This window comes from Pelecanus crispus, chromosome 3 (assembly GCF_030463565.1).
Source record: "Pelecanus crispus isolate bPelCri1 chromosome 3, bPelCri1.pri, whole genome shotgun sequence".
Lineage (NCBI taxonomy): Eukaryota > Metazoa > Chordata > Aves > Pelecaniformes > Pelecanidae > Pelecanus > Pelecanus crispus.
Window position 1 is genome coordinate 32,075,882 of NC_134645.1, and position 23,411 is coordinate 32,099,292.

At 39.6% G+C, this 23,411-nt stretch overlaps 1 protein-coding gene across 1 annotated transcript; it reads left to right on the forward strand.

Annotated features, from left to right (window-relative positions):
- Positions 1–1,422: 1,422 nt before the first annotated feature.
- Positions 1,423–22,309, forward strand: TP53BP2 (tumor protein p53 binding protein 2). The gene is made up of 14 exons (XM_075707565.1): positions 1,423–1,524; positions 4,314–4,488; positions 5,920–6,101; positions 6,489–6,653; positions 7,084–7,321; positions 9,130–9,258; positions 9,662–9,798; positions 10,596–11,085; positions 11,437–12,218; positions 14,127–14,264; positions 14,848–14,981; positions 15,997–16,163; positions 19,245–19,444; positions 22,268–22,309. Exons 1-14 carry the CDS (start codon positions 1,438–1,440, stop codon positions 22,307–22,309), a joined length of 3,066 nt encoding a protein of 1,021 aa, XP_075563680.1. The 5' UTR covers positions 1,423–1,437.
- The last annotated feature ends 1,102 nt before the right edge of the window (positions 22,310–23,411 follow it).

Below are 23,411 nucleotides of genomic sequence, written 5' to 3' on the forward strand. Positions count from 1 at the left end.
AACCAGATATTCTTGTGTCATTTGCAGAGGGGAATATGTTTTTGTAACTATTCATCTGTAATGCAGACTTACTAAGGGCCTGTTGATTGCAGGAGAAGTATTGAAATAGCCTACTGTTGGTTAAGCTTTTTTGTTTGTTTGCTTTTAAGCAGTCTTCTATCTTAAAGTAAATGTTGACATTGAATGGCAGCCTCTTCATAAAATATCTTGCCATCAGTTAAGTTTATCTTAGTCGTAAGAGCATGGGAAGGACAGATATGCAGATGCTAAACCAAAATGATTGTAGCATTTCTCCTTTTGTGTTGAATGCTGTGTCTAGAGGGATAAGAAAAATACTAAAATACCTTACAGTCTTTGACCATCCTGTATTTCTATCTAGGGACTGGACAAAGGTCTCAAGATCCAACCTTAAAAAGAAACGGTGTGAAAGTGCCTGGTGATCGAAGAATAGAGAATGGAGTAAGTGCTTGATGCAATGGCCAGTATAGTGAAAATGGAGGCTTCTCTTCCTTTGAGAAACTGGTGCAAATCCTACCTTGGAAACTAAGACACTGTTTTGGAGAGATTTCTGATGACTTCTCTAAAACAGACACAAAGCCTCTAACAATTATCACCCTGGATTTCAGTTCTTAAGATGTCTCTGAGATCCATTGGCTGCCTTATCTGTGTTTGCTGCTCTGAGATCACAGCATACTTTTCCCTTTTCTACTCCCATTGAAAATTGTCTCATTTTCCTTCAGTTCATTGATTATTTTCATGTTCAGTTTTGTGTCAGAGATCCCTTAGTTCCAGATTTCAAACTGAGACCAGTTAGTGTTTCAGCATTGAATCTATTGTCTGTCATTTATTCTTGCTCCAGAAGATATTATTATGGATATAAGATTGAATCTAGATTCAGGAAACATGTGAACAGATAACTAGTGTAATAAATAGTGCTACCTTTTGAGAGTGGTGGTGGTGGTTTTTTCCACCCTCTATATTTAAACTTCTAATTTTCTTCAACTTACGTTGAAGTGCTTTGAATTGCAACGATACACCTACAACCACAGATCCATCCTGCCATGTGCTGAGCATTCCGGGCTCAGTCAGTCAAAGCTGATTCATGCTGAGCTTAATTATAAAGGGCTCTGAAACGCCTCTTTAAAATGCTGCTTGGATTTTGCTAGAAGTATTAACATTTCAAGAGACGTCAGCTCATGTGTGTTGCTGGATTGGGCTACGCATGTGTATGAGCTTACAACTATTTATTCTTTTACCATGGAAATATGCCATTTCTTTCTACTTATTTTATTGGATACTCAGTTGTTGTTTTTTTTTTTTTTAAAAGACCTTTAGCATACTTTTCTGCAGTAGCTCTATTGAATTGCACACCAGCCAAATTAAAAATTCTACACTTAGCATGCTTTGGATTTTCTTTGGCAGGTCAGTGCTCCAAGGATGGATATGACACTGGCTGAACTTCAGGAAATGGCATCACGCCAGCAGCAGCAAATTGAGGCTCAACAGCAAATGCTGGCTAACAAGGTGAGTTTGGAATGAGATTGTTTACAGCTGGCAACAAAGGTAGTAAGAGTCACATGAAGTGGAGGGAGGGTTGGGGATTTGATTGGTGTTTTGTCCGTCCCCGTCCCCCCCGCCTCCCACCATAAACAAAGCGATCCCTTTCTTTGGCTCCCTCTCTTTAAATTTGAAAGTCAACCTGTGCAAATACCCGGTAGTAAAACATTAAAATAATGCCAGTGATAGAAGTGACTGTATAGCTTACTAAAAGGATAGAGCATATAGCATTAATATATCGTCATTCATCCTGGTGGCTCTGCCAGTCCTATTTGTACTCTCTGTGGTGACCAGCCATTCACTGGTTTCATCACTGAACAATGCTTTTGTCTCTGGACATAATGCTGTCCTGTAATGATATCTTGCTTTCTCCTGATAGAGTTCAATGTGCCTGGTTTCCTGGGACAGCTGTCTGGAAAAGATGGCATGTATGTGATAAAAGTAACTAGGAGAGTGATTTATAAAATGCTCACTGAACGATAACAGAAAAGCTAATGAAAGCACATAGGGTGCTCCTGAATCATTTAGGGGAAAAAAATACCTGAATGCATCTGCAGAATGGTGGCATGGATTTCATATTTGACTTAAGTGTTGTTGGTACACACTACTCTTGAAAACACCACAGAAAATGCTGCTTTTGGCAGAGAATTGTTAAATGCGAGCCCATCCTGAAGAGCGCTCGGCTGCCTAGGTGGATGAGTTCCCATGCCTTTCAGAATGTGCCTTGCAGGGGAAGAAGGCTGCTCTGGGGCTCTTGTCTTGTTACTCTTCCTCTGTCAGAAGCCCTGTTTCCCTCTCCTTTTGAGATCAGCTGTGTTTCCCCCCCCTCCCCATATGTTTAGCATCTTGTTCGGTTCCCTTGGCTTTCAATAATTGTATCTCAGGGAAGTGCTTCAAACCATGGCTTTCTAGTACCTGCGAAGTGGTACTATGGCCTGTCAAAATAGCCAATGAAACTTTATTTCTGTTTTATGGTAAGAACTGGTATGAAGAAGGTGCAACTACAAATATAAGAAATCAGTCAATCAACCAAGAGTTTTCACTTGAAGTTTAGCAGCACAGTTAATACCTACTCTGCCCTGATTAATTTGCCAAGGCAGAACGTTGCCCTCTTCTCAGTTCCAGCTGAGACGTGTTAAATATAAGAGAAGTCTGAACTTTCAGGACTTTTATCTATTTCACTCACAGGTGATGGTAATAGACCTTGGTCTTATAAATAACACTGTAGTCACTATATATATGAAACCAGAAATAGGAACATTAAATATATTTACTGGAAAGGGAGTCATACGAGATTTAAAAAGGAAAAAAAAAAAAAAAAAAAGAGTTTGAGTCTGGATAGCTACCCGTCAGGTAGTTGTTTTGCTGCCTGTGGTTTGAAGAAGAGTAGCCTTGTGGGTGTTCCACCAGGAGAATTTTTCATTTAACATGCCTCTCTGGAACAAACCTGCTTTCCTAGACACCCTTTCAAAGAGAGGCTTTCCGTTGCCTCTTTCCTGCCTTCTGAAATCAGATGCAGTATTAAAAATAGATTCTGAGGGGGAAAATGCACTTTCTTTTTAGACATGAGCTGTAGTATCTATTTTTTGACATTTTCCTGCGTGGGATTGACTCTTAAACTAGCGCATATGCTGTAGGGGCTGCCTGGTTTTCTCTGGAAGGCAATCTCACTTTTTGCTCTTCCTTTTTTATTCAAAGTACGCAAGAGTCCCTGTTTCTAAATACGACTGGTGATTTTTTTGGAGGAAGTGTTGAGTTCTAATGTTAGTAAGCAGTGGTAGTCTTGGCTGTTAGTGGGTGCTTGGGAAAGTCTTAGTAGTTCTCCTACCACTGGAACAGCCTATCATCTCCAGAACTGGAAGCTGTGGGTAATGGCCAGTGATTGAAAGGAAATCTCTGTAGGTGATCTAGTGGTTTCTTTTATATACATATATATTATATATGTATATAGTATATATATTTTATATACAGACATCTGTATATAGAAACTGATAGTGCACCATTTTGCTCTTATACTCTTGGAGAGGCAAAAGGATCCTCTCCACTGAGATGATGTCTGTTGTATAAATGGGGCACAGCTTGCTGTGAAGGTTTTCTTGTGTCTTGAATCATCCTGCGTTGTGATAGAGGTGATCATTACCAGGAAATGGTAAAATTGCAGAGCTTTGGTGTGCAGTGGTCCCCCATCTCAAGGAGGTTCTAGCAGAACTAGTAAAAGTACAAAGAATGATGAAAATTATCAATAATTTATGGAATACCTTCTGTATAAAGAACGTGTAATATTCTCCAGCATGACTTACAGTTGATTAAAATGTGACGTATGATAGAGATCTGTAAAGTACAAGCAGCATGGAGAAGGTAGAGAGGAAATAATCATTACCTTTCACAACTCAAGAGCCAAGCAGTGATTAAATGAAACGGCAGATGTCATGGAATGTGAATGCTAAAATTCTTCTTGGCCTTCAAAGGGTTTTGAGCAATTTCATGGAAGAAAAATTTACTAAGGGCTGTTAGGTATGGATACCACCTCTGTTTCAGTAGGTTCTTGTACTACAGAATCGTTGTACCTGGAGGATTGTATTGGGGCAGAATCGGTACATGTTTGCTCTGTTCTCTCGGGCTTCACTTGACACTCTGGGAAGTCAGGATACTGGGATAAAGCTGATCTGAGCTGCTGTGGTGATTGTTTTTAAGTTTTGAGTCAGTACCTTACCATAAGTTAATTTGAAAAAAGAAATTCCTTGTCTTGACTGCAGGAACAGCGCCTGAAATTCCTGAAACAGCAAGATCAGCGACAGCAACAGCAAGCTGCTGAACAGGAAAAGCTGAAGCGATTAAAGGAAATTGCTGAGAATCAGGAAGCCAAACTTAAGAAAGTGAGAGCACTGAAAGGCCATGTGGAACAAAAAAGACTCAGCAATGGGAAATTAGGTGAGTTGCTGCCTGGGGAAAGTAGCCTGTGATTTTTCATGAAGTGTGGTTCTTGGAACTCTAAAATTTCTGGTGATTTCAGTGATTCAGAGGAGGTGTTTATGGTGTTCCACGAAATGTTAATCTTAACAATTTCACATCTTGTATTTACCAAGAAATCTCCTGAATGACCTAGAACAAAGTATATTTTCTCACTGTATTTTAAAATATCTCATAAGGGCACCCTGTGTTTTGAGCCTAGTGTATCTGCTCTTTAATTACAGTGTAGGCTTTTTCCTTACTTGAATGCTTTTGTGTACCACAGTAACTTTTTCCATGCTTGATGTTAATACCTTGCACATTTAGAGTGTTATTTTCTTGGCCTGATACCCATGTTGTTTCTTATGCAAGAGGTAATTTAATGGCCAAAGTGGCTGAGTATTTTCTTTTTAATTATGGAAATCCGACTAGTGTCTGGCATGCTACAGTACTAGTTGGGTGCTTGCAGTTCAGCATGTTGCTTCAACATTAAATATTTCAGACTTCATATCAACACACATTCTTCTGCCTACCTTTTCATCCTCCCTCTATACATATTGTACAGAACTTGTAACTTCCAGCTGGACTCAAATGAAAATATATTGGTTTATTAAGGTAAAATCAAAATACATTCTTTTATTAGGAAGCATTGTGCTTTACAGATAAAGCAAAAGTGTTTTTCTGTGGGGAGAATGCATTTTCTGTTTGGCTTCTGTTGCACAAAATAAACATCAGTTTAAGGGAATGGAAGGATGGTAGAATAATACAAGATCTTGGAGCATGTGTATCTGTTTCACTGCACCCTCTCCAGCAGGTCTGATCTTGGTCCTTGCTTGAACTCTTACTGATCCTTAAACTTTGTTCTGTAATGCAACAGTTTTGGCAGTGGGAGCAGCTGATGACAGCTGCTTGTAGAGACCCTAAAAAGCCCTCTGAGTCTTTGTTTAATATAACAGCTTGAGTGTTTTGTCATTGAGTTCCTATGACCTAAATTCAGAGTTTTAAATATCATAAATATGCCTTGTGGTTGAGTGAATGTCTTCCTGCGGAATTCAGCATTAAGTGAATTTAGGCTCCTGCAGATGAAATTCAGCCTGGTAATGTGGTTTTGTTCATTTCCATACCTCAGAAAGTAAAAAAAAAAAAAAAAAAAAAAGTTCTTCTTCCCCTCCCCATTAGTGCTCTAAGTAGACCAAATTTACATAATCTTGCTAACGCCTTTGCTTTTACAAATGCTTCAAGGAAGAGCTGGTTTGACGGGGACCATGAGCTTGCGGCAGCTGGCCGCAGCCTCTGTGCAGCGCTGCTCCGGAGGCCGGCAGGGCGCTCCCTGTCCCCTTAACCGCTGCCTTGGAAGCAGCCCACGCTCGTCCGTTCCTCAGGGCAGCTATTGTGCTCTCTCGTCCTCTCCAGTGGAGGAGATTGAACAGATGAACAGCCTGTTCCAGCAAAAGCAGCGCGAGCTGGTGCTGGCAGTGTCAAAGGTAGAGGAGCTCACCAGGCAACTGGAGATGCTGAAGAACGGCCGAATTGATGGTTACCACGACAACCAGTCGGCTGTAGCTGAGCTTGACCGCCTGTACAAGGAGCTGCAGGTAATGGAAAGCTAGCTCGTGACCTACAACTCTTAAGGGCTAAAAGTTGGTTGGGTCGTTTCTTACCGCCGTGGAAAAAAAATCCCATTGCTCCTGTTCCTGACAGAGCTGCGTGGTTGCCTGCGTGCTGAGGATGGAGGGTTAGTTGTACTGGGTTCAGGGTAAACAGGGGAAGGAGCATGCAGTGTATACACCTTTCCTTTCTGCAAAATTTGGAGACTAACCAACACTTTCTCTGGAGAAAACAATCTGAGTTTGCCAGCATGACTTGACTTTTTAGAAGGCTTTTCTCTTTGTAACTGTTTCCTGTCCACCATCCTGAAAGTTAATTTGTTTGGATTTTTGTTGTTTTCCCTTCCTCCCCCCCTGCTTTGTGAATTTATTCAGTTGAGGAACAAACTGAACCAGGAGCAGAATGCCAAGCTGCAGCAACAGAGGGAGTGTTTGAACAAGCGCAACTCGGAGGTGGCAGTCATGGATAAGCGTGTTAATGAGCTGCGAGAGCGCCTGTGGAAGAAAAAGGCAGCTCTGCAACAGAAAGAAAATGTACCAGTAAGTGTGGGATATTTAATAACAAAAAAATTAATTTCATTTGTGGCCCACAGTCTGAAGTAAAAACTTATTTGTGTGGAAGGCTGTTCAGATGCTAGACTTGTTTTTATCCATACATGGTAGAAATCTTGTATTATTAAAATACTTTTCATGGTACATTGGTGTTTACCTACCTATTCTTTATGGACAAGAACTCTTCTTATGCTGTCATGGATTTTTTTTTTAGATAATTTTTATTTTCCCTCTTACTATCTCATGTTTATATCTCTTAAAGCTTTTTTAAAAAGGCATTTTTAATATTGGAGTATAATTTTCTACTTGTTTTATCCTTTTTGACTTCTATTTCAAACTCTGATGGATGGATACTGCAGCATAACATTCTTTAAATTTTCTTTTCTTTTTCTTTTTTTTTTTTTCTTTTCCTCCAAAGGCTTCTTCCGATGGGAATTTACCCCAGCCAGTGGCTTCTGCTCCAAGTCGAGTGGCAGCAGTAGGTCCTTATATCCAGTCCTCTACTATGCCACGTATTGCTTCCAGACCTGAACTTTTGGTAAAACCAGCATTTTCAGATGGGACACAAGCTTTGCAGGTACCTGATGGTCCACTGAAAACACAAACTCTGCCCAACATGAGAGCTGGGAGCAGTTCACAAGCTAAAGCGTCTGCAGGTAATAGCTTATGATTAATATTTCTTCTCCAGAAATGTTTTGTTTTCTTATCTACCAGTTCTCTGTGTGAGGTTTGGCGTTTTTTTGGGTTTTTTTTTTTTTTTTTTTTTTTTTTTTTTTTTTTTTTTTTTGTTAAAAAGAAGTATTATTTCAGATGTCAGTCTTACTACTTGGCAATTTTCCTGCCCCAGTGAATGTATTTTGTAAGCACTGAGGCTATATGATTCAATGTGTTATAAATTAAGTAATCCTCTTAGTGAGCAATTTGAGTTGTTATACAGTGTAGAATGTCAGAGGATTTTTCTGTAAACTAGTGATTTATTTATTTATTTTAAAATACTCCTAAAAACTATACAGCAGTGTTTGAGTTTCTAGAGGCAGTTTTTTGGACATACAGGGTAACAACCTCGTGCCTGGACTTACAAACTGACAAAGCCAAGTTTTCTGATTATGCATTTTGGAAATGACGCGTGGAAAGGATTAACCAACATTACAAGAAATATCATAAAGGAGGCAGTTGATTGTAGCACAGAAATAGCAATGAACTTGCTGACACGTTGATGGCATAGGAATTATGGAGAGGTGTAAGTCCAACAACTGACACGAGGCTTGGCCTCTCCTGCTTGGAGTGTTAATGGAGACTTGCCTGGCTTCTCTCTGTGGCTTTCTCCTACGAGATACAGTTCAGCTCCATGAGAGTAGAAGTCTGGAGAAACTGGAGACTTGCAAATACTCTTCTGGGCTATCTTGGGAGGAGAAGTCTCACTTTTCAGCTGGGACATAAGAGAAACACTGATCTTCCCAAAAAGAAAAAATGGAGGCTGAGCTTGTAGAATAGTTCTATTTATTTTTTATCTCCCTCCCTCCATTTCCCAGTTCTGGCAGATATTATTAAAGTAGCCATGACACAAACCCAGTCCAAGCATCTCTTGCTATACTGGACAATGGGAACTGTTTAATTTTATCTGTTTTGCAGATCCTAAAACTGCTGGAGTGGAATTTTAGCTCTAGTCCGTATAAAATTTGAATTTTTGCTATAGGAATGTGTGGCGGTGTGCTATTTGAACTAAAACATCACACAGTATTTTTTAGCATTTGGGCAAAATGACTGCTTTCCTAGAGGGATAGTATCTGATACTTTGTCAGAATGAAACTTTTCTCCTGGTGCATTACTATTTGAATTTAATATCACTGATTGTACTAGATAATTTAGAATTTAGTAGAGAGAATTTGGTGAAGTATTTAAACTAATAGCAAGTTGCAAGCATTTTCTTAGTTATTTTTGAAGCAGACTGGATGTCTACTCCAGTGAATGTAAAGATCAGCTTTAATGCAGTGCCTATATGCACACTGAACATACAGATGACTTTTCTACTGTTTGCGATATCACTGGCAGGATCTATTTATGCTTTAAAGCAGCATGTTTTTCTTTGTACAATGTATCTTTCTCATCCCTTCTTACCATCCTGTCACTGTTAACTTGGTGTAAATATCCAAGGAAAGTTTATTGCTAAATGGAAAGAAGGCAGTCTGGAGAAGTTTCTTGTTTGAATGCTGTTAAGTGCAGACATGTGCTAGGACAAATAGTTTTGCTGCTGCTTTGATAGTTGTTTCTGAGCTTGGTTTTGCATTCTCTTTTTAAAACAAACAAATGAGCAAAAATGTAGTGACAGGATTTATAGCAGTTAACCTGTATATGATACTTGTACACTGTCTAGACCTGACTTTTACAAAAAAACCCTACCTGTAATAAATAAGTCAATAACAACATTACTTTAGTTTAATCTGTTCCACTTGTTCTCTCCTAGATTCTGTGGTCCCCAGTGCAAAACCTTCCCCATCTGCCACTGACTGGAGTAGTTCAAATGCAGACAGTCACATTAGTCAAGGATCAGCCTTGGCTTCAGGAAAAGGAATTGTGACTAGTGAAGGACAAGGTATGTTTTTCTGTGTTTGGCTAATCTTAAAATATACAGAATCTAGTTACTGATATTTATCTCTTCTAAATGCTTCAGGAAACATGTAGAATTCATCTAAGAGCACAAAAAAAAATATCAAAGAATATTGCCATATAAGCTTTAGTATGGTGTTGCAGGGATTTTAAAACAAACAAACAAAACTTGTTTCAGGTGGCGGAGTAGATACTAATGGCTTCATACGTGCTCCTGTTCAATTTGCAAGATACAGCATTTGGCAGGCCCTTGGGTCCTTAGCACAGGGGTGGGATGGATACAAAAAGCATCACTTGCATACAGTGTCTTGAATATTGCACAGAACAGGACTCTTATTCCTATAATTGTGTTGTCCCTTTTAAAAGTCTTCCCCTCTCTCTAACAACAGCTGAAGGAGAAACTTTTTTACGAGACAAAGAGAAGAAAGTGCGTCCATTCTCAATGTTTGATTCTGTGGACCAGTCTACTGGGCTGGGCACACTGAGAAAGAACCAGAGCAGCGAAGATCTCCTGCGAGAAGCGCAGGTATGCAGGAAACTCGAACTACTGCATTCCATCTGACAGGGATTACTGCACAGCTTTTCAAATACTGCTGTCAGGAAGCTCTTTGAAAAGTACCTAGGTCTTCTTTTAAAAGACTGCTTCTAAGGAAAAATGTCTTTTAGGCTTTTAATGGCAGTTGGTAACTCAAAATCGTTCCCTACAGTCACTATGATGAAAATCTACGTTATGACTGAATACATAAAAATGGCTGTTACTTGTACTAGTGTTATGCGTATCTTTTTTTTTTTTTTTTTTTCCCCAAGATTATATGCACAGAGGCATTTGCATGGGGTTTTTTACATCATTTACACACTTGTTTCACTGTTTAATGCAGCAGTGTCCTTCAGATGTTTGATTGCAGCAAGACTTCCCACCTAAATCTTGGCACAAGGGCACAATTTGATTAGGTAGGGGTCAAGTAGCATAGAAGAACTGGGGATGACAAGTGCTCCATTGGAAAACAAGCTGCTTGCCTACAGATGCTGCTAAATGCCTCTGCTATCTCTAGAGAAATTACTGTGCCCTGCCATTGCTTGATGTTTTAAACATAGCTGCTACAGAAAGAATTAAAGAGAATGGGTTCAAAGTATAAACAACTATGATGATAAAAATGTTTCAAGAAGTCTCTTCATGTTTCCAATGATGTTGTAAACAGCATTGCGGCAACAGTAGAAATGCAAGATACTGTGTGGTTCTTTGAGGATCTTTGGGTCTTCACAGCAGTATTCCTAAAACATGTTTTGCTGTTTAATCTTAATTAACTTTTTTTTGTCTTTCAGACAGCCAATAAAAATGTAACAAAGGTACCACCACCTGTCCCCACTAAACCAAAACAGATAAACTTGCCTTACTTTGGTCAAGCCAGTCATCTGCAACCTTCTGATACTAAGCTGGATGGAAACCTGCAGAAGCTGCCTTTGGCTATTGTAACTGTGGGGAGCAAACAAAAACCAGCAGCACAGCAGCCTTCCCATCCTTCTCAGCAGATACAGCAAAGAATTTCTGTACCTCCTGCAGGTCCTTCCTCTAGCCAGGACCAAATTCTTCCCTCCTCCAAACAGGAGAGTCCCCCAGCAGCAGCTGTGAGACCGTTTACCCCTCAGCCGTCCAAAGAGACCTCACTCCCACCATTTCGAAAGCCTCAAACTGTGGCTGCAAGTTCAATTTATAGCATGTACACACAACAGCAGACTCCTGGGAAGAACTTCCAGCAAGCAGTGCAGAGTGCTTTGACAAGGGCACAGACCAGAGGACCGCACTTCCCAAGTGGTAAGTGTATCTTCTGTCTTCATAAACCTCAGATAGATGTACTTTCCACCTGGTCTGTGGGTACAAAGCTGTTCCCTGGGGGAATTAAGCAGGTTAGTGCAGCTGTAGGAATCTTAGGTGGGTCTAGCATGTTGTATATCAACGTTAATGAAGAAGTGCAGAATATCTATTTTGGATTTGCAAAATAACTAATCATAGTAAGCCTGGTTACCAGGTTAATTCTGTTTGGTTGATTTTATTATTCTGCTTCTTCACCCTAGGTAGATGAATCAGGTTTTGTGTTCTTCTTAGGTTTGTTGGTCAAATATTCACCATTATTTTTTCTACACCCCTCTGTGAACTGTTCCACAGTGTATGGCAAGCCTGTGATGGCAGGAGCTGGTGTACAGAATCAGCTGCCGCAGACGGAGAACGTCTACTCAAACCTCCAAGGCAAGCCCGGCAGTCCAGAGCCTGAGATGGAAACAACAGCCTCTGCTCATGAGAATCATGAAACAGAGCGAATACCCCGTCCCCTTAGCCCAACCAAATTGCTGCCTTTCTTATCCAATCCATACCGCAACCAGAGTGATGCTGATTTGGAAGCACTACGGAAAAAGTTGTCTAATGCACCCAGACCGCTGAAGAAACGTAGCTCCATTACTGAGCCAGAAGGACCTAATGGCCCAAATATTCAGAAGCTGTTGTATCAGAGGACCACTCTGGCTGCAATGGAGACTATCTCAGCTCCGTCACATCCCTCTAAACAGACAGCAGCAGCTGCCAGTCCTGAAAGCCCAGCAGAAATCCCAAATCCTTATCTAAGCACAGAATCAGAAAAAGAAACAGCTGCTTCTATGCCAGAACCAGCTATTGCTGAGGAAGCAGAAAACACACCAGCAGATCAGAGTGAAGCTGTTCTTCCCTCTGTAGCTTTGGACACTGTACCTGAGGGAACATCAGATAGTGATGAACTCACACAGCCAAAAATGGAAGAACCAAGCCTAGAAGCATCACTGCCACTGGAGGTATACATGGAAGAATATCCTCCATACCCACCACCTCCCTATCCATCAGGAGAACCAGAGAGTTTGGGAGAGGACTCATTCAATATGAGGCCTCCTGAAGTTACTGGACAGTTTTCCTTGCCTCCTGTAAGTATTAGTTAGCCTACAGCTTGGGTGCCCTGTCAATAAGTCATCTCAAGCTCTGCCATAAATCCCGTGTGGTTTTGTAGAGCTTAAGCAGATGTGGGAGAACAAAAAGGCTAGAAGTCTCTCTGTGGGTATCTGTTCTATTTGTGTGATGCTCTTATCTCCAGAGGGAGTGACAGTAATGAAAAGTCTCTGTTGTCTCTAGAATTAATGAAGTGAAATGATAATGAAAAAAGTTTCAAATGAAATATGATACACAAATAGTAAAACCCTTCTGGGCTGTAAAGACCATTCCATACAGAAGTCTGCCTACTACATCCAAACTATACTTCCTTTGTAAGAGAAATCAAACTTCTTTTTTCTTTTTTTTTTCTTTTTTTTTTTTTTTTTTAGGCACATACAGACTTCACAAGTGTTTCCCCCTATTGCTGTTATGAGGTGGAAACTAATTATCCTAATCTTGGATTACATTTGTTTATCTGAAAGTTCCTTGCTTGAAAAACATGGAGAAATAGACTTCTTTAGTTTCTGCTTTAAAAACTCATTTGTACAGATCAACTGCTTGCACTTCCTCTACTGAAATGTTTTCTGAATTTTTCTTTGGAACCTGATTTAACATCAGTCAGTTCTCAAGTTGCATCAAAATGGAGTCTCTTTGGGCTAAGGGTGGGCAGCATTTTAGCACCTTGTTTGTTTTGGAAGTTTGTGTGTGTGGTACAGTGTTATCTTGCTGTTGTAGAACAGAAATCCTTACTGCTTTCAGTTCCTCAAAGAGTTTTCTTTTAAAACCTATCATGAATAGAATTTTAATAACTTGACACATGAAAGTGTTTTTCTTCCTCCATCACTTCAGTGCTGAGCAGTTAAAAGCTTTAAGTGTGCTTTTTAGCCTTCTAATGTCTTCATGGAGTAGTCATGTCATGTTTTCATGCTTTTAAGACTTTGTCCTTGCTCCCTTTTACGAGGCAACTTGAGTGGTAGGATTTTCTAAATTGTAAGAACTCATTTCTGGTTGGTTTTGTAATAATTCTGCGATGATGGGAAGAAACCGGCCCAGCTTCTTGATTTCATATTTAAATACTTGGGTTGTGCTGACAGGCTCTTTCTTTAACAAGCCTGTACTTTTTGATATTATGTATAAATCAACACGCAAAAGAGTATTTTCTGGGAATCTCTTCTTATGTATCTTATCTTCACATGTTTGCTCTTGCAAAACATGAGTCATTTCTATTCATCTTTGCCTGGACATCTGTCAGAAATTTACATACCCTTATGAATAGTGTTTATTGCTACTGCACAGCCAGCTGGGGAGAGCGCTGAGCTAATGGGTGCATATTCTCTGAAGGAAAGAGTACAAACACTTGGTTTCCACTATCACTGGGAGCATCTAAAGCGCTTTCTACACTCAGTTCTATATTCTTTCCAAAACTGTTTTCCATAACTATTTCTGTTCCTCTTAAACTCTGCTAAGCTTAGAAAAATGTTAGGAACTTAACATGGGTGCTTAAAAAGTAGCATACTTTGTGGAGTCTTTTAAGGTTCTTGGTTTGTGTAACAACTTTGATAGCTAATGGTGAAATCGTCTGCATACAAAAAAAAATTGCATTTTTTTCCCTGATCTTTAGGGATTTGGGAGTTTTATGATTTTTATGATGTGTTTGATCAAGGTGGTTTCTGGTTTTGAGTAGAATAGTGACCATGTCTAGAGATGAAGGCAGAGATCTTTTATAACATGCCTAATCTACTCTATTCATAACGTATTGGGGAATTGGTAGAAAATAGTCTAAATTTCATATTAAACACTTCCTTAATTGGTAATTTCTGCTGTCATTCCCAAATAAGCAATTCTGTATTCTTGTTCTTCCCGGGGGGAAAAAAAAGCCTGTAACTTGTGTTACCTTTTCACAGGGGAAGAGGACGAACTTGCGTAAAACTGGCTCTGAGAGAATTGGGCATGGAATGAGAGTGAAATTCAATCCCCTCGCATTGCTTCTGGATTCATCTTTGGAGGGGGAGTTTGACCTCGTGCAGAGAATAATTTATGAGGTACAAATGCTAATTTGTAAGAGAAGGAATAGTGATCCTGGTTCAAACTGGGAAGTCACAACTTTTCTGGACTGGGGAAGCCAAAATAGTAGTGCACAACGTAGATATGCCCTTGAGGAGATAAGTCCTAAGAGGACGTGGCCACTTGGAGGCTGATTTTAACAGTCTCAAATCCACATTTAGCGTCAAGACCGTAACTTTTTCCTCATTTCTTACGTAGTGTTTCATCCCCTATCTGGCATGTTATCAGATAATCTGATAAGAAAAATCTATGTGAGTTTTTCTTACAGTTAAATAGGCAAATATCAGAAACCTGTTATAAATGCTTTTACTAAATTAGCAAGATGCTATTTCTCTAAACCACTTTAGGTTCTCACTGTCAAAAGGAGGCTGCAAGCTTATATGTGAGTCGTCTTGTGAGATTGGTTACTGCTGTAGTTTTCTGCCTGTTGCTCATGTCCTTCATAGAAATATGGCTCAAGATCATATTTCAGCATAAGACAACTCATTTTTATATGTGAAGAGGTGTTTATTGTAGAGATTCTCACCAGAATGTGAATGGCTTCTTTTCCGGCTGAATTAGGTTGAAGATCCTAGCATGCCCAATGATGAAGGGATTACTGCGCTGCATAACGCTGTGTGTGCTGGACATACGGAAATCGTGAAGTTCCTGGTGCAATTTGGCGTGAACGTGAATGCTGCAGATAGTGATGGATGGTAAAGTTTTCTTTAAGTGGTACCTTATAGGTGCTCTCCACAAGAGAGCTGCAGCGTGGGGGCTGCTACAGGTTCCTCACGAGGTCCCTCACTTTGCTCCTATAGAGCTGGCAGTGACTTTTCCACAGCAGAGCAACAGCAGCTCTCTGTGGAGCATCACATGAGAATGTGCAGAGGAGAAAATGGGCAAATTATACTAATATTCCCTGTAAGAAAAAAGTGTGTGTCTGAGGCCCAGGAGGGTGGATACAGTTGTCAGGAAATCTGTTTCTTTGAGATATTGAAGACAGCTTATGCATAATGAGCTATTTGCTGAAATTCCCAGGGTCCTTTCTGTGTGATAGCCTATAGTTTACATATGCCCTGGGCAGTATCTAGCTCTGCAAACTCTCCTCCATTCTTTGTCCAATACTTGGAGAACTTCAAAACAAAGCAGAAAACCACAACCTACAAACTAGGCTTGCAACCGATAATGGGTTACAAATCCTTACAGGTAGCTAGGGAGCTTATTTACAAAAGACGGGGGGGGGGGGGGGGGGGGGGGGGCAGTGATTTTACTACTATTTCTGCCTGTAGCAAAAGTGTCTAAGGTCCAAGACTGAATAAAGATGCTTGTTGTCCCTAAACCTCAGTAGTTACCCCAATTACCTGCACTTGTCACCAAGTCAGGTCTTGATGTCAGGAGGATTTCTGAGTGGTTTTTTTATTATAGATTTTTTTTTTTAATTGCCTTAATGAATGTTCTTAAAATGCTAATGGATTATAAAAAGGTAGCATAACTAGAGGTCCATATGGAAATCCCACTTTCGGGCTCAAGCAGCTCTTGGTAACTTCTGTTATCTGTGAAAAGCAATTGCTCTTGACATCCTGGGTTAAGTGCTTCTGGTTGGAAGCCTTCAGCAATACAGTACTGATTGCTGAAGGTCGCATACAAAAGTGGTTTGCCCCCAGGAGTCTGTAAGTACTGCTATGAGCAATAAAAGTAATGTGTCGTCTTTTTCTTCTTGGCTTGCAGGACCCCATTACACTGTGCAGCATCTTGCAATAATGTGCAGGTATGCAAGTTCCTGGTGGAGTCAGGTGCAGCTGTATTTGCGATGACCTACAGTGACATGCAGACAGCTGCAGACAAGTGTGAGGAAATGGAGGAAGGCTACACACAGTGCTCCCAGTTCTTATATGGTAAGTGATGACAACTGAGTTCTGGAGCGTGCTAGGGACTCACCTGGCGCTTTTCAGTATGTTTTTGGATGAGGGGTGGTAAGTTCCATGCTTAGGTTGTGTGCCCATGCCTCAGGTTCCTCTTGGAAGGAGACAGATTTTAGCCAGCTTCTTGTCACAGAGCGAGGTCCATTGAGACTAACTTCATAATATTCAACTAGCTTGAATATTTGAAGAAATCTGAGTAACAAAAGGTTTCCCTACACTAGAAACCTTGAAATGAGTTAAGCATGTGCATTGACAAATATGGTAGTGTGAGATGACGATTAGGTGAATCTTACCACTAAGTACTTCTTTACATAAAACCAAAAGTGGTATGAATATCTTAGTAGGCAGTTCATATTTGCTACATAGTGTCTTTAAATGACGAACATTTCTTAGTGTGTACTTTAGAACCAAGAAAGGTATTGCCAAGTTTCTGCCTTAATGGAGGTTAGTAGGCACTGAATTTGACTTTCTTTCTGGCCTCTTTCTTCTCTTGCATTTAAAAAGAAATCCCATATTAAATTTAGATTTTATTCAAATAATAAGACAACAGGGAAACCATCTTTTAACGGAGAGGATGAATTCCCCCTAGGTTGTGATGAGTATTAGTCAATGAGGTTTTAAATTACTTTACGTTTTGTACGTAACAGGGTTTTAAATTACTTTTCTGTATGTTTTCTATGTAGTTCTTGTCCCCTAGGCACCTACCAGCTGGAGTGTCATCTATCTATAAGACGTTAGAGTAATAGCAATGTAATGCAGTGTAAAAAGCTGTAATACAGCCTTTCTGGTTTTGTGGAACATGCGAGATCTGAGTTTCTGTAAGCTGCTCAGCCACCATATTTCAAAACAGTCTGTCCAGCTGTCCTCACTAAGCTTGAAAACTGCCTCTCTTGGTGCCAAATATATAGTTTTCCCTATGAAAGGAGGAAGCCTATTTAACTAACGTTGAATTCTGTGGGCTAAGCAAAATTCCATTTATTTTGTATCCAGGCTCCAATGGTGGTCATCAACAGCAAATGCGCAAGAAAGATTGTAGGACTAGATTAAAAATAGTAATACTTGTCCAATATTTCTTACTGGTTTTAACTCTGATATGAGTTAAGAGATGGTATCTTTGTGTTGAATTAATCTTGAGAGACTTCTTTCAGGAATTGGACTAATTCATAAATTCAGATAAATAGCCCACAAGATCCTGTGGGAAGGAAATCCATGGCTTTATTATATACAGCATGAAGAAACACATTCTTTTTGTTTGTGGGGATTTTTGAACCCACCATCCGGTGATCTCACTTGATACTCTATTTTTTTGTTGGGTTTGGGATTTTTTTTTTTTTTTGTGTTATGAGATACTTCAATGGGTTATGAAAGGACTGTAAGGCTTTGGCTTATTGCCCGCTTTTCCACATTGAAACCACTGAAACTAAGGTATCTCTTGATACATAGGTTGTTCAGCTATCAAATTTCCATATTGTTCCATTAGGAATTAATCCTATTGCGAAGACTGTAGGCAACCAGAAACAGTTACAGTAAGAAATTAGTTCACTGGCTAAATCTGTTTCTTGCTGTAAAAGAAGTTTGGGGATATGTATCTGTCTGTTTCCAGAACAGATACTGCACTAAAACCTGGCCCTCTAAACTCATCTGTAAGGTGAGAAACCTTAGTGTAATTCATTGATTCACCTAATTCCTTTTTGTTGTAAATGATGCACAGTATTGAATATCAAGTACGGATAGGTTTAAATAAAACCACTAGTCCTTTAGCATTGATTAAATGACAAGTCTGATGCTGCTTAAGTATGTAATTTTTCACTTTCTAAGATTTAATGCCTGTGCTGTTCTCTAAGACCATGTTTGTACTGCTACCCTGGTGTGACTGTTAACACTTTTTTAGAAGACCAGATCCATTGTGTGAATCTTCTCTTTGTCTGCTTTGATGTTCAGTCTTACCTTCCACATGGGTGCAGAGCACAGCTTTCACCAAACCTTTAATTATACAGAATGCAAAGCAAGGGAAGAGTTTCTCTGAGCAGAACTAAGCATGCAGTGCAAGTAATTTAATTTTACATGATGAGCTGGTATGCAAAAATAAAGAACTTGATTTGAGCAGATGCTTCCTTAAGCAGACTTAGGTAAGAGTTCTATACAATAGGTTGTAATAGGTAAGAGATGGAAACGACAAGTTTTGTGATATGAAGTGCAATGTACTCTTTGCTCCTGGCAATACCAAAACTAAACAAAAAACCCAGTAGGGTTCAGTATTTTAAAAGGGAATAATTACCTAAGAGAAAGTTTGTGTAACAGTTGATTAAGATACCTCTTCTGGTTTGCTGCTTAGAAGCTGAGGAATTTGTACAGAAAGAATAGTGTTTCATCTTTGGTTACAAAGATGAGCAAGTTCTAAATAACATCTGCAAGGTGTATGCATGTACTCCAAAACACCTTTGTCCAGAAGCAATTTAACAGAATTGTGTTTCTGTGTCAGTGCTTAAAAAAAAAATTAAAATATTGTAGAACTCAAGAACTGCTAAGATAAAAGTGAGTTAACTGAAAGCAGCTGGCGGATAGCAGACAAATCTTTCAGTTATAGGTCTGAGATGCACCCTGTTTTAAAGTTCTGAAATAAAGTGACAAGAGTGGCAAATGACACCTCAAGCAGCAAAATTACAATGGAGGTCAACATAAGCAGGTATTGCTATCTCCCTTTGACAGGAAGAGATTACTGGTGAACCAAGAGTACAAACAAGTGTTTCTTGCTCATCACTTAGGTGTAGGAAGTGTGAACACTAGCATGAAAATATAACCTTTTATCAATCAGTGCTCTTCTCCCTATTTACCTCATAGTTTTTGAACACATGTAAGGACGGAATCTGTCTGCTGTGTGCAAGGGCTAACTTCACAATGCCACCTGTTCCAGGACTGACTTTAAGTAGGCTGATGGCAACAAGGTGCTAAGTGTGATAGGAATCAAGGTTGTGTGGTTGTGGTTGGGTGTGGCTTTTTGTCCGTCTTTTTTAAACTTTTGTATTGAGCTGCTCTGTGTTTTTAATGTTGCAGGAGTCCAGGAGAAAATGGGAATTATGAACAAAGGAGTGATTTATGGACTCTGGGATTATGAGGCTCAGAATGATGATGAGCTCTCGATGAAAGAGGGAGACTGCATGACAATCCTGCGCCGGGAAGATGAAGATGAAATTGAGTGGTGGTGGGCACGGCTGAATGACAAGGAAGGCTATGTTCCCCGCAACCTTCTAGGGGTGAGTCCTTGATATTTCCAGAATCAAAAAAACCCCACCGCACTTTGTGGAGTATACACAGCATTATTCTCATGCATCTAGGTCAGGTGCAATTTCAGAAGTCAAGAGGAAGGAGCTGAAGTTCTCTATTTATTCATCTGGGGAGTTGAATGCCTTGGCAGAGTGGGTTAACACCCTCCATTTAGATACCTAACACAGATTATATTAATGTGTGCATAAAAGAACAACATGTATCACCACCCTGCTATACACAGCAGGTTCTAATACTAACCTTGTCTCACCATCTTAGAGGAAAAAAACCCTTTTGTGTGAACATGATGTGTGCATAAGGTTTTGTTGAGCATGTGAACAGAGCTGGGTTTCTCTTCCTTTAGAAAGCGAGTAGACTGGCACAAAGGACCTTAAGATCTGAAACTTGTATGAAGAATGAGTCACAAGTCCTTCCCTGTCAGGGTGTACACAGTGCACCTTGTGATCCGAGATCGTTTCACAGAGAGTTTTGAGACAAACACTGTAAAATTCTATGGTTATCTTCTTTTTCTAGTGTTGAAAAGGAGATCAGATTGCCAAATAAAGGCAGATCTTTGTTTTCTCCTATGCTCTTTACGTAATATTTAACCATATGTCAAAGGCCTTGCATTAATGGCCTCTCCTTTCCTCATCACCTTCTGTACTACCTCTTCTGTTAAAAAGAACTATATACAAATAATAGATATTTTCAGTTATGTCCCCATATTTCTTCTCATGGCTTAGTTGCTAGAAAACTATAGCAGATGGACACAAGTTTAAAAATTCTATTAAGCTTTTTTCTACATATCCAGTTTCCCAGCTGCTGGAGATAAGAGGTTTTGCCAATGCTAAAGATTAACCACTGTGAATTTTAGCTGATTGATGTATGATGCTTGAAAGAGGCTGAACCTCATTCCTCATGCAGATAATCCTTACTCTTAAACTGGTTAGATTTTGCAAGGTGACTATATCTAACACAAAATCAGTTTTCATTTCTGTACCACTTTCAGGTCAGGCCTGCTCACAATGTACTGTAAAATTCTCCCTAATATAGTACTTCTGCTCAGTTTTTTTTATCTCCAGACGCAAACATTTCTAAATTGAGAGCAGCCATCAGTCCTGCACAATCAGGTCAGAAAGGTCAGAAATGGCAGGGTGTTTTTGGTTTTTTTTTTCCTTCCCCCTGCCCCAGGGTGAATTGTGCATGTGCTGCTTCTGCATAAGCTTGCACACTCAGCCTGAGCACAGGTGTGTAAGAACATGAGGAGCATCTGTGCTTCTGTAATAAAAAGCACAAGGCAACACAGCTTAGACTGGGGATCACAACTCATCCTTCTAAGCACAACACAATCCGAACAGAACCTTTGGGGAAAATTACCCAAGCCCAGTATTAACTGTTACGCTCTGGTGTCTGTTCAGTTGTTCTAGTGCTGCTACTGAAGTATGCTGTGGTTATTCTCAAAAGCAATTACTGGATTCTTAATATAGCAGCTGAAATCTAGGCTAAGATGTTCAGCACAGAGGCAAATGTTTGGTAGTGTAATATATTCTTATATTAAGTTGTACTTTTATCACAGCTGCTTTATCCTTTTGGAGCTAGGTGCACTGAAAAAAACCCAAAGGATGAAATTATCTGCATCAGCGTTCTGCCCTTCTTAGTGACTCACTAAGCCGTGTGAGAGCTCTAAAACTGAATGCAAGTCAGATAATAATGTCAAAATACTGACTTCTTAGTACCAAACAAAATTGTTTGAACACTGTCAGGTGTTATGCTACTGTAACTGACTGACTGACTTCATCTCTGCTAGTGGTGAAATCATAGCAGGCTGAGACAAACCTTGTGGGTGAAGTTGTTGGTCTTCTCTTAATCATTAGCTGACTATGAAAAAGAAGAAAGCCAGAGTCTGGTCGAAGAGAGAAGAGGGCATCTTTAATGAGAACTTTAGCTGGAAAAAAACCCAGGATGTAATGTAGACATGCATTGCTGTTCAGAGCATAGAGGACTCACCTTTCCTAATTGTGTGAAGTGTATCCTTCTATTTTTTTATATGCCAGTAGCTGTGCTTTGCAGAACAGTAGTTGTTCCCAAAGCCCTTTGCAAGTGCGAGCCAAGAGCTTCCCAAGCCTCTTGGCACTGCTGTGCGCTGTGTCAAGCTGTGTCCCATCGGTCGTCACCCTGCAGCCGAGGCAGTCTCTGTACCTCTGTGTGCGTAGCCAGAATGTGTGAATAGCGCATAGCTCAAGGCCCACAGGGTGGCAGCTACTGATTTACTGCCGGGCGGTTAAATGAGTTTAACTGGCCACCCACTAACTAAAGCGCAGCTCCTACAGTTCCGTGGTCCTTATGCAGCCAGGTGTTTCCAGCTTGCCCAAAGCTATAGATATGTAAAGGCTGATAGGCACTGAGAGAGAGAAAGCAAAACAGACTTTAATACCTCTCTCTTTCCATTTATAAAACAGGGAAAAATCTTATAGTTCACTGAACACAAAAGTCTCTTGACTTACAAAGCCGCATGCTTTTCCTAGCCCACCTCTCTGGGTAGAGCTGAAGAAGGTACTGAATTATGTGCTGTTCAGTGCCTTCCTTTTGTACTGACATGGCTAGTATTTTTTAAGCTTGCCTGAGAATGCTAAATTTATATTTGTTAGTGCTCTGGGTGGTTTTTTAATAACCACGCTTTTGCTACTAGAGATTACAGTAGAATTGTAGCACCAAAGAGAGTTGGGTTTTTTGTTGTTGTTGTTTTTTTTTTTTTAAAAAAGTAACCTTTTAAAGCACTAAAATTTTAAATCTCATTTCTATTTTACCCCCAGCTGTATCCAAGGATTAAACCTAGACAAAGAAGCTTGGCATGAAGTAGTACAGAAGCCAGATTCTCGAAGTACTAATCATGGATGACTTACAAAAAAAAAATTTATTTTGTGTTGGTTCCAACATCATGAGACTTATTTCAATGACAATGTAATTTGAAAGCTATGAAGAATGTGCTTTGAAAACAAATGAAGGATTGATGCATTAGCAAATGGATGAGGGCATTCTACAAGATGAAATAATGCTTGCAAGCAAATGAAATTCTGCTGCCTTTGGTTTAAGCGAGCCATTATGTTCAAGTACCCACTCTGATTTCTTCAAACATGGCAGAAAAGAATTTCACATTTTTCTGCGTTAAATACAAGGACCTTTTCAATTTACATTGCAGAAATCATCATGAAACAGACAACTTGGTTTTGTCCAAATTTATCCTGAGGCTTTTTTCCAGATGGGAGAAATTAAAATAAAGTACGTGCACAGCACCCAAATGCTTATTGCTGGAAGCAGAACGTTTGTTAAAGAAGCTAAGCTGAAGTGCATCTGAACAGTGACAACCATGTGACCAATCCATTAGCAATAACTTTTAAAAATGCTGTAGCATCTTAGGAATTCCATGTACTCGAAATATTACGTATGTGCTGTAACAGACAATGTAGTTTTTAGATTCCTCTTTTTACAAAGAGCCTCATGTATTTATTGTATTTTGTACTTTGAAAACTAAGTGTAGAAACTTTCTGTAGTCCTTGACAACTTACTTGTTTTTACTTGACTGTGATACCATTAAACTTTTGTCTCCTCTTAAGCTTTAACTCTGGGTATTTTAGTGTCAAGTTTTTATTAGACCATGTGAGAGTGTAATGTAGAACACTTAACATTAACATGCAACTACTTTCTGTATTAAATTGAACCCTTCCTCCCCTCCTTTGTTGAAGACAGTCTTTCTACATTTAAAACTAAGCCCGATTGGTTAGTTGCATGTAACCTTTGTTAACATTAAAAGCTAAGGGACATATGAGAAAAACTTGGACAGGTATTTTCCAAATAAAGCCTTTCCCATGGAAGTATTCCCAAATAGATAGTATAAAGGATAGTATTTTGATAATGAACACTGTTTAATAGAGAGAATCAAATCCTTCCTTAAGGCTA

What these genes read in the sequence shown, in the direction of transcription:
- TP53BP2 (XM_075707565.1), top strand. Translation starts at nt 1,438, where the DNA reads ATGGATATGACACTGGCTGAACTTCAGGAAATGGCATCACGCCAGCAG. An exon ending in AACAGAAAGAAAATGTACCA is followed by an intron (nt 6,654 to 7,083) that starts GTAAGTGTGGGA and finishes TTTCCTCCAAAG; the next exon opens with GCTTCTTCCGATGGGAATTT. An exon ending in TTCCCCGCAACCTTCTAGGG is followed by an intron (nt 19,445 to 22,267) that starts GTGAGTCCTTGA and finishes TTTTACCCCCAG; the next exon opens with CTGTATCCAAGGATTAAACC.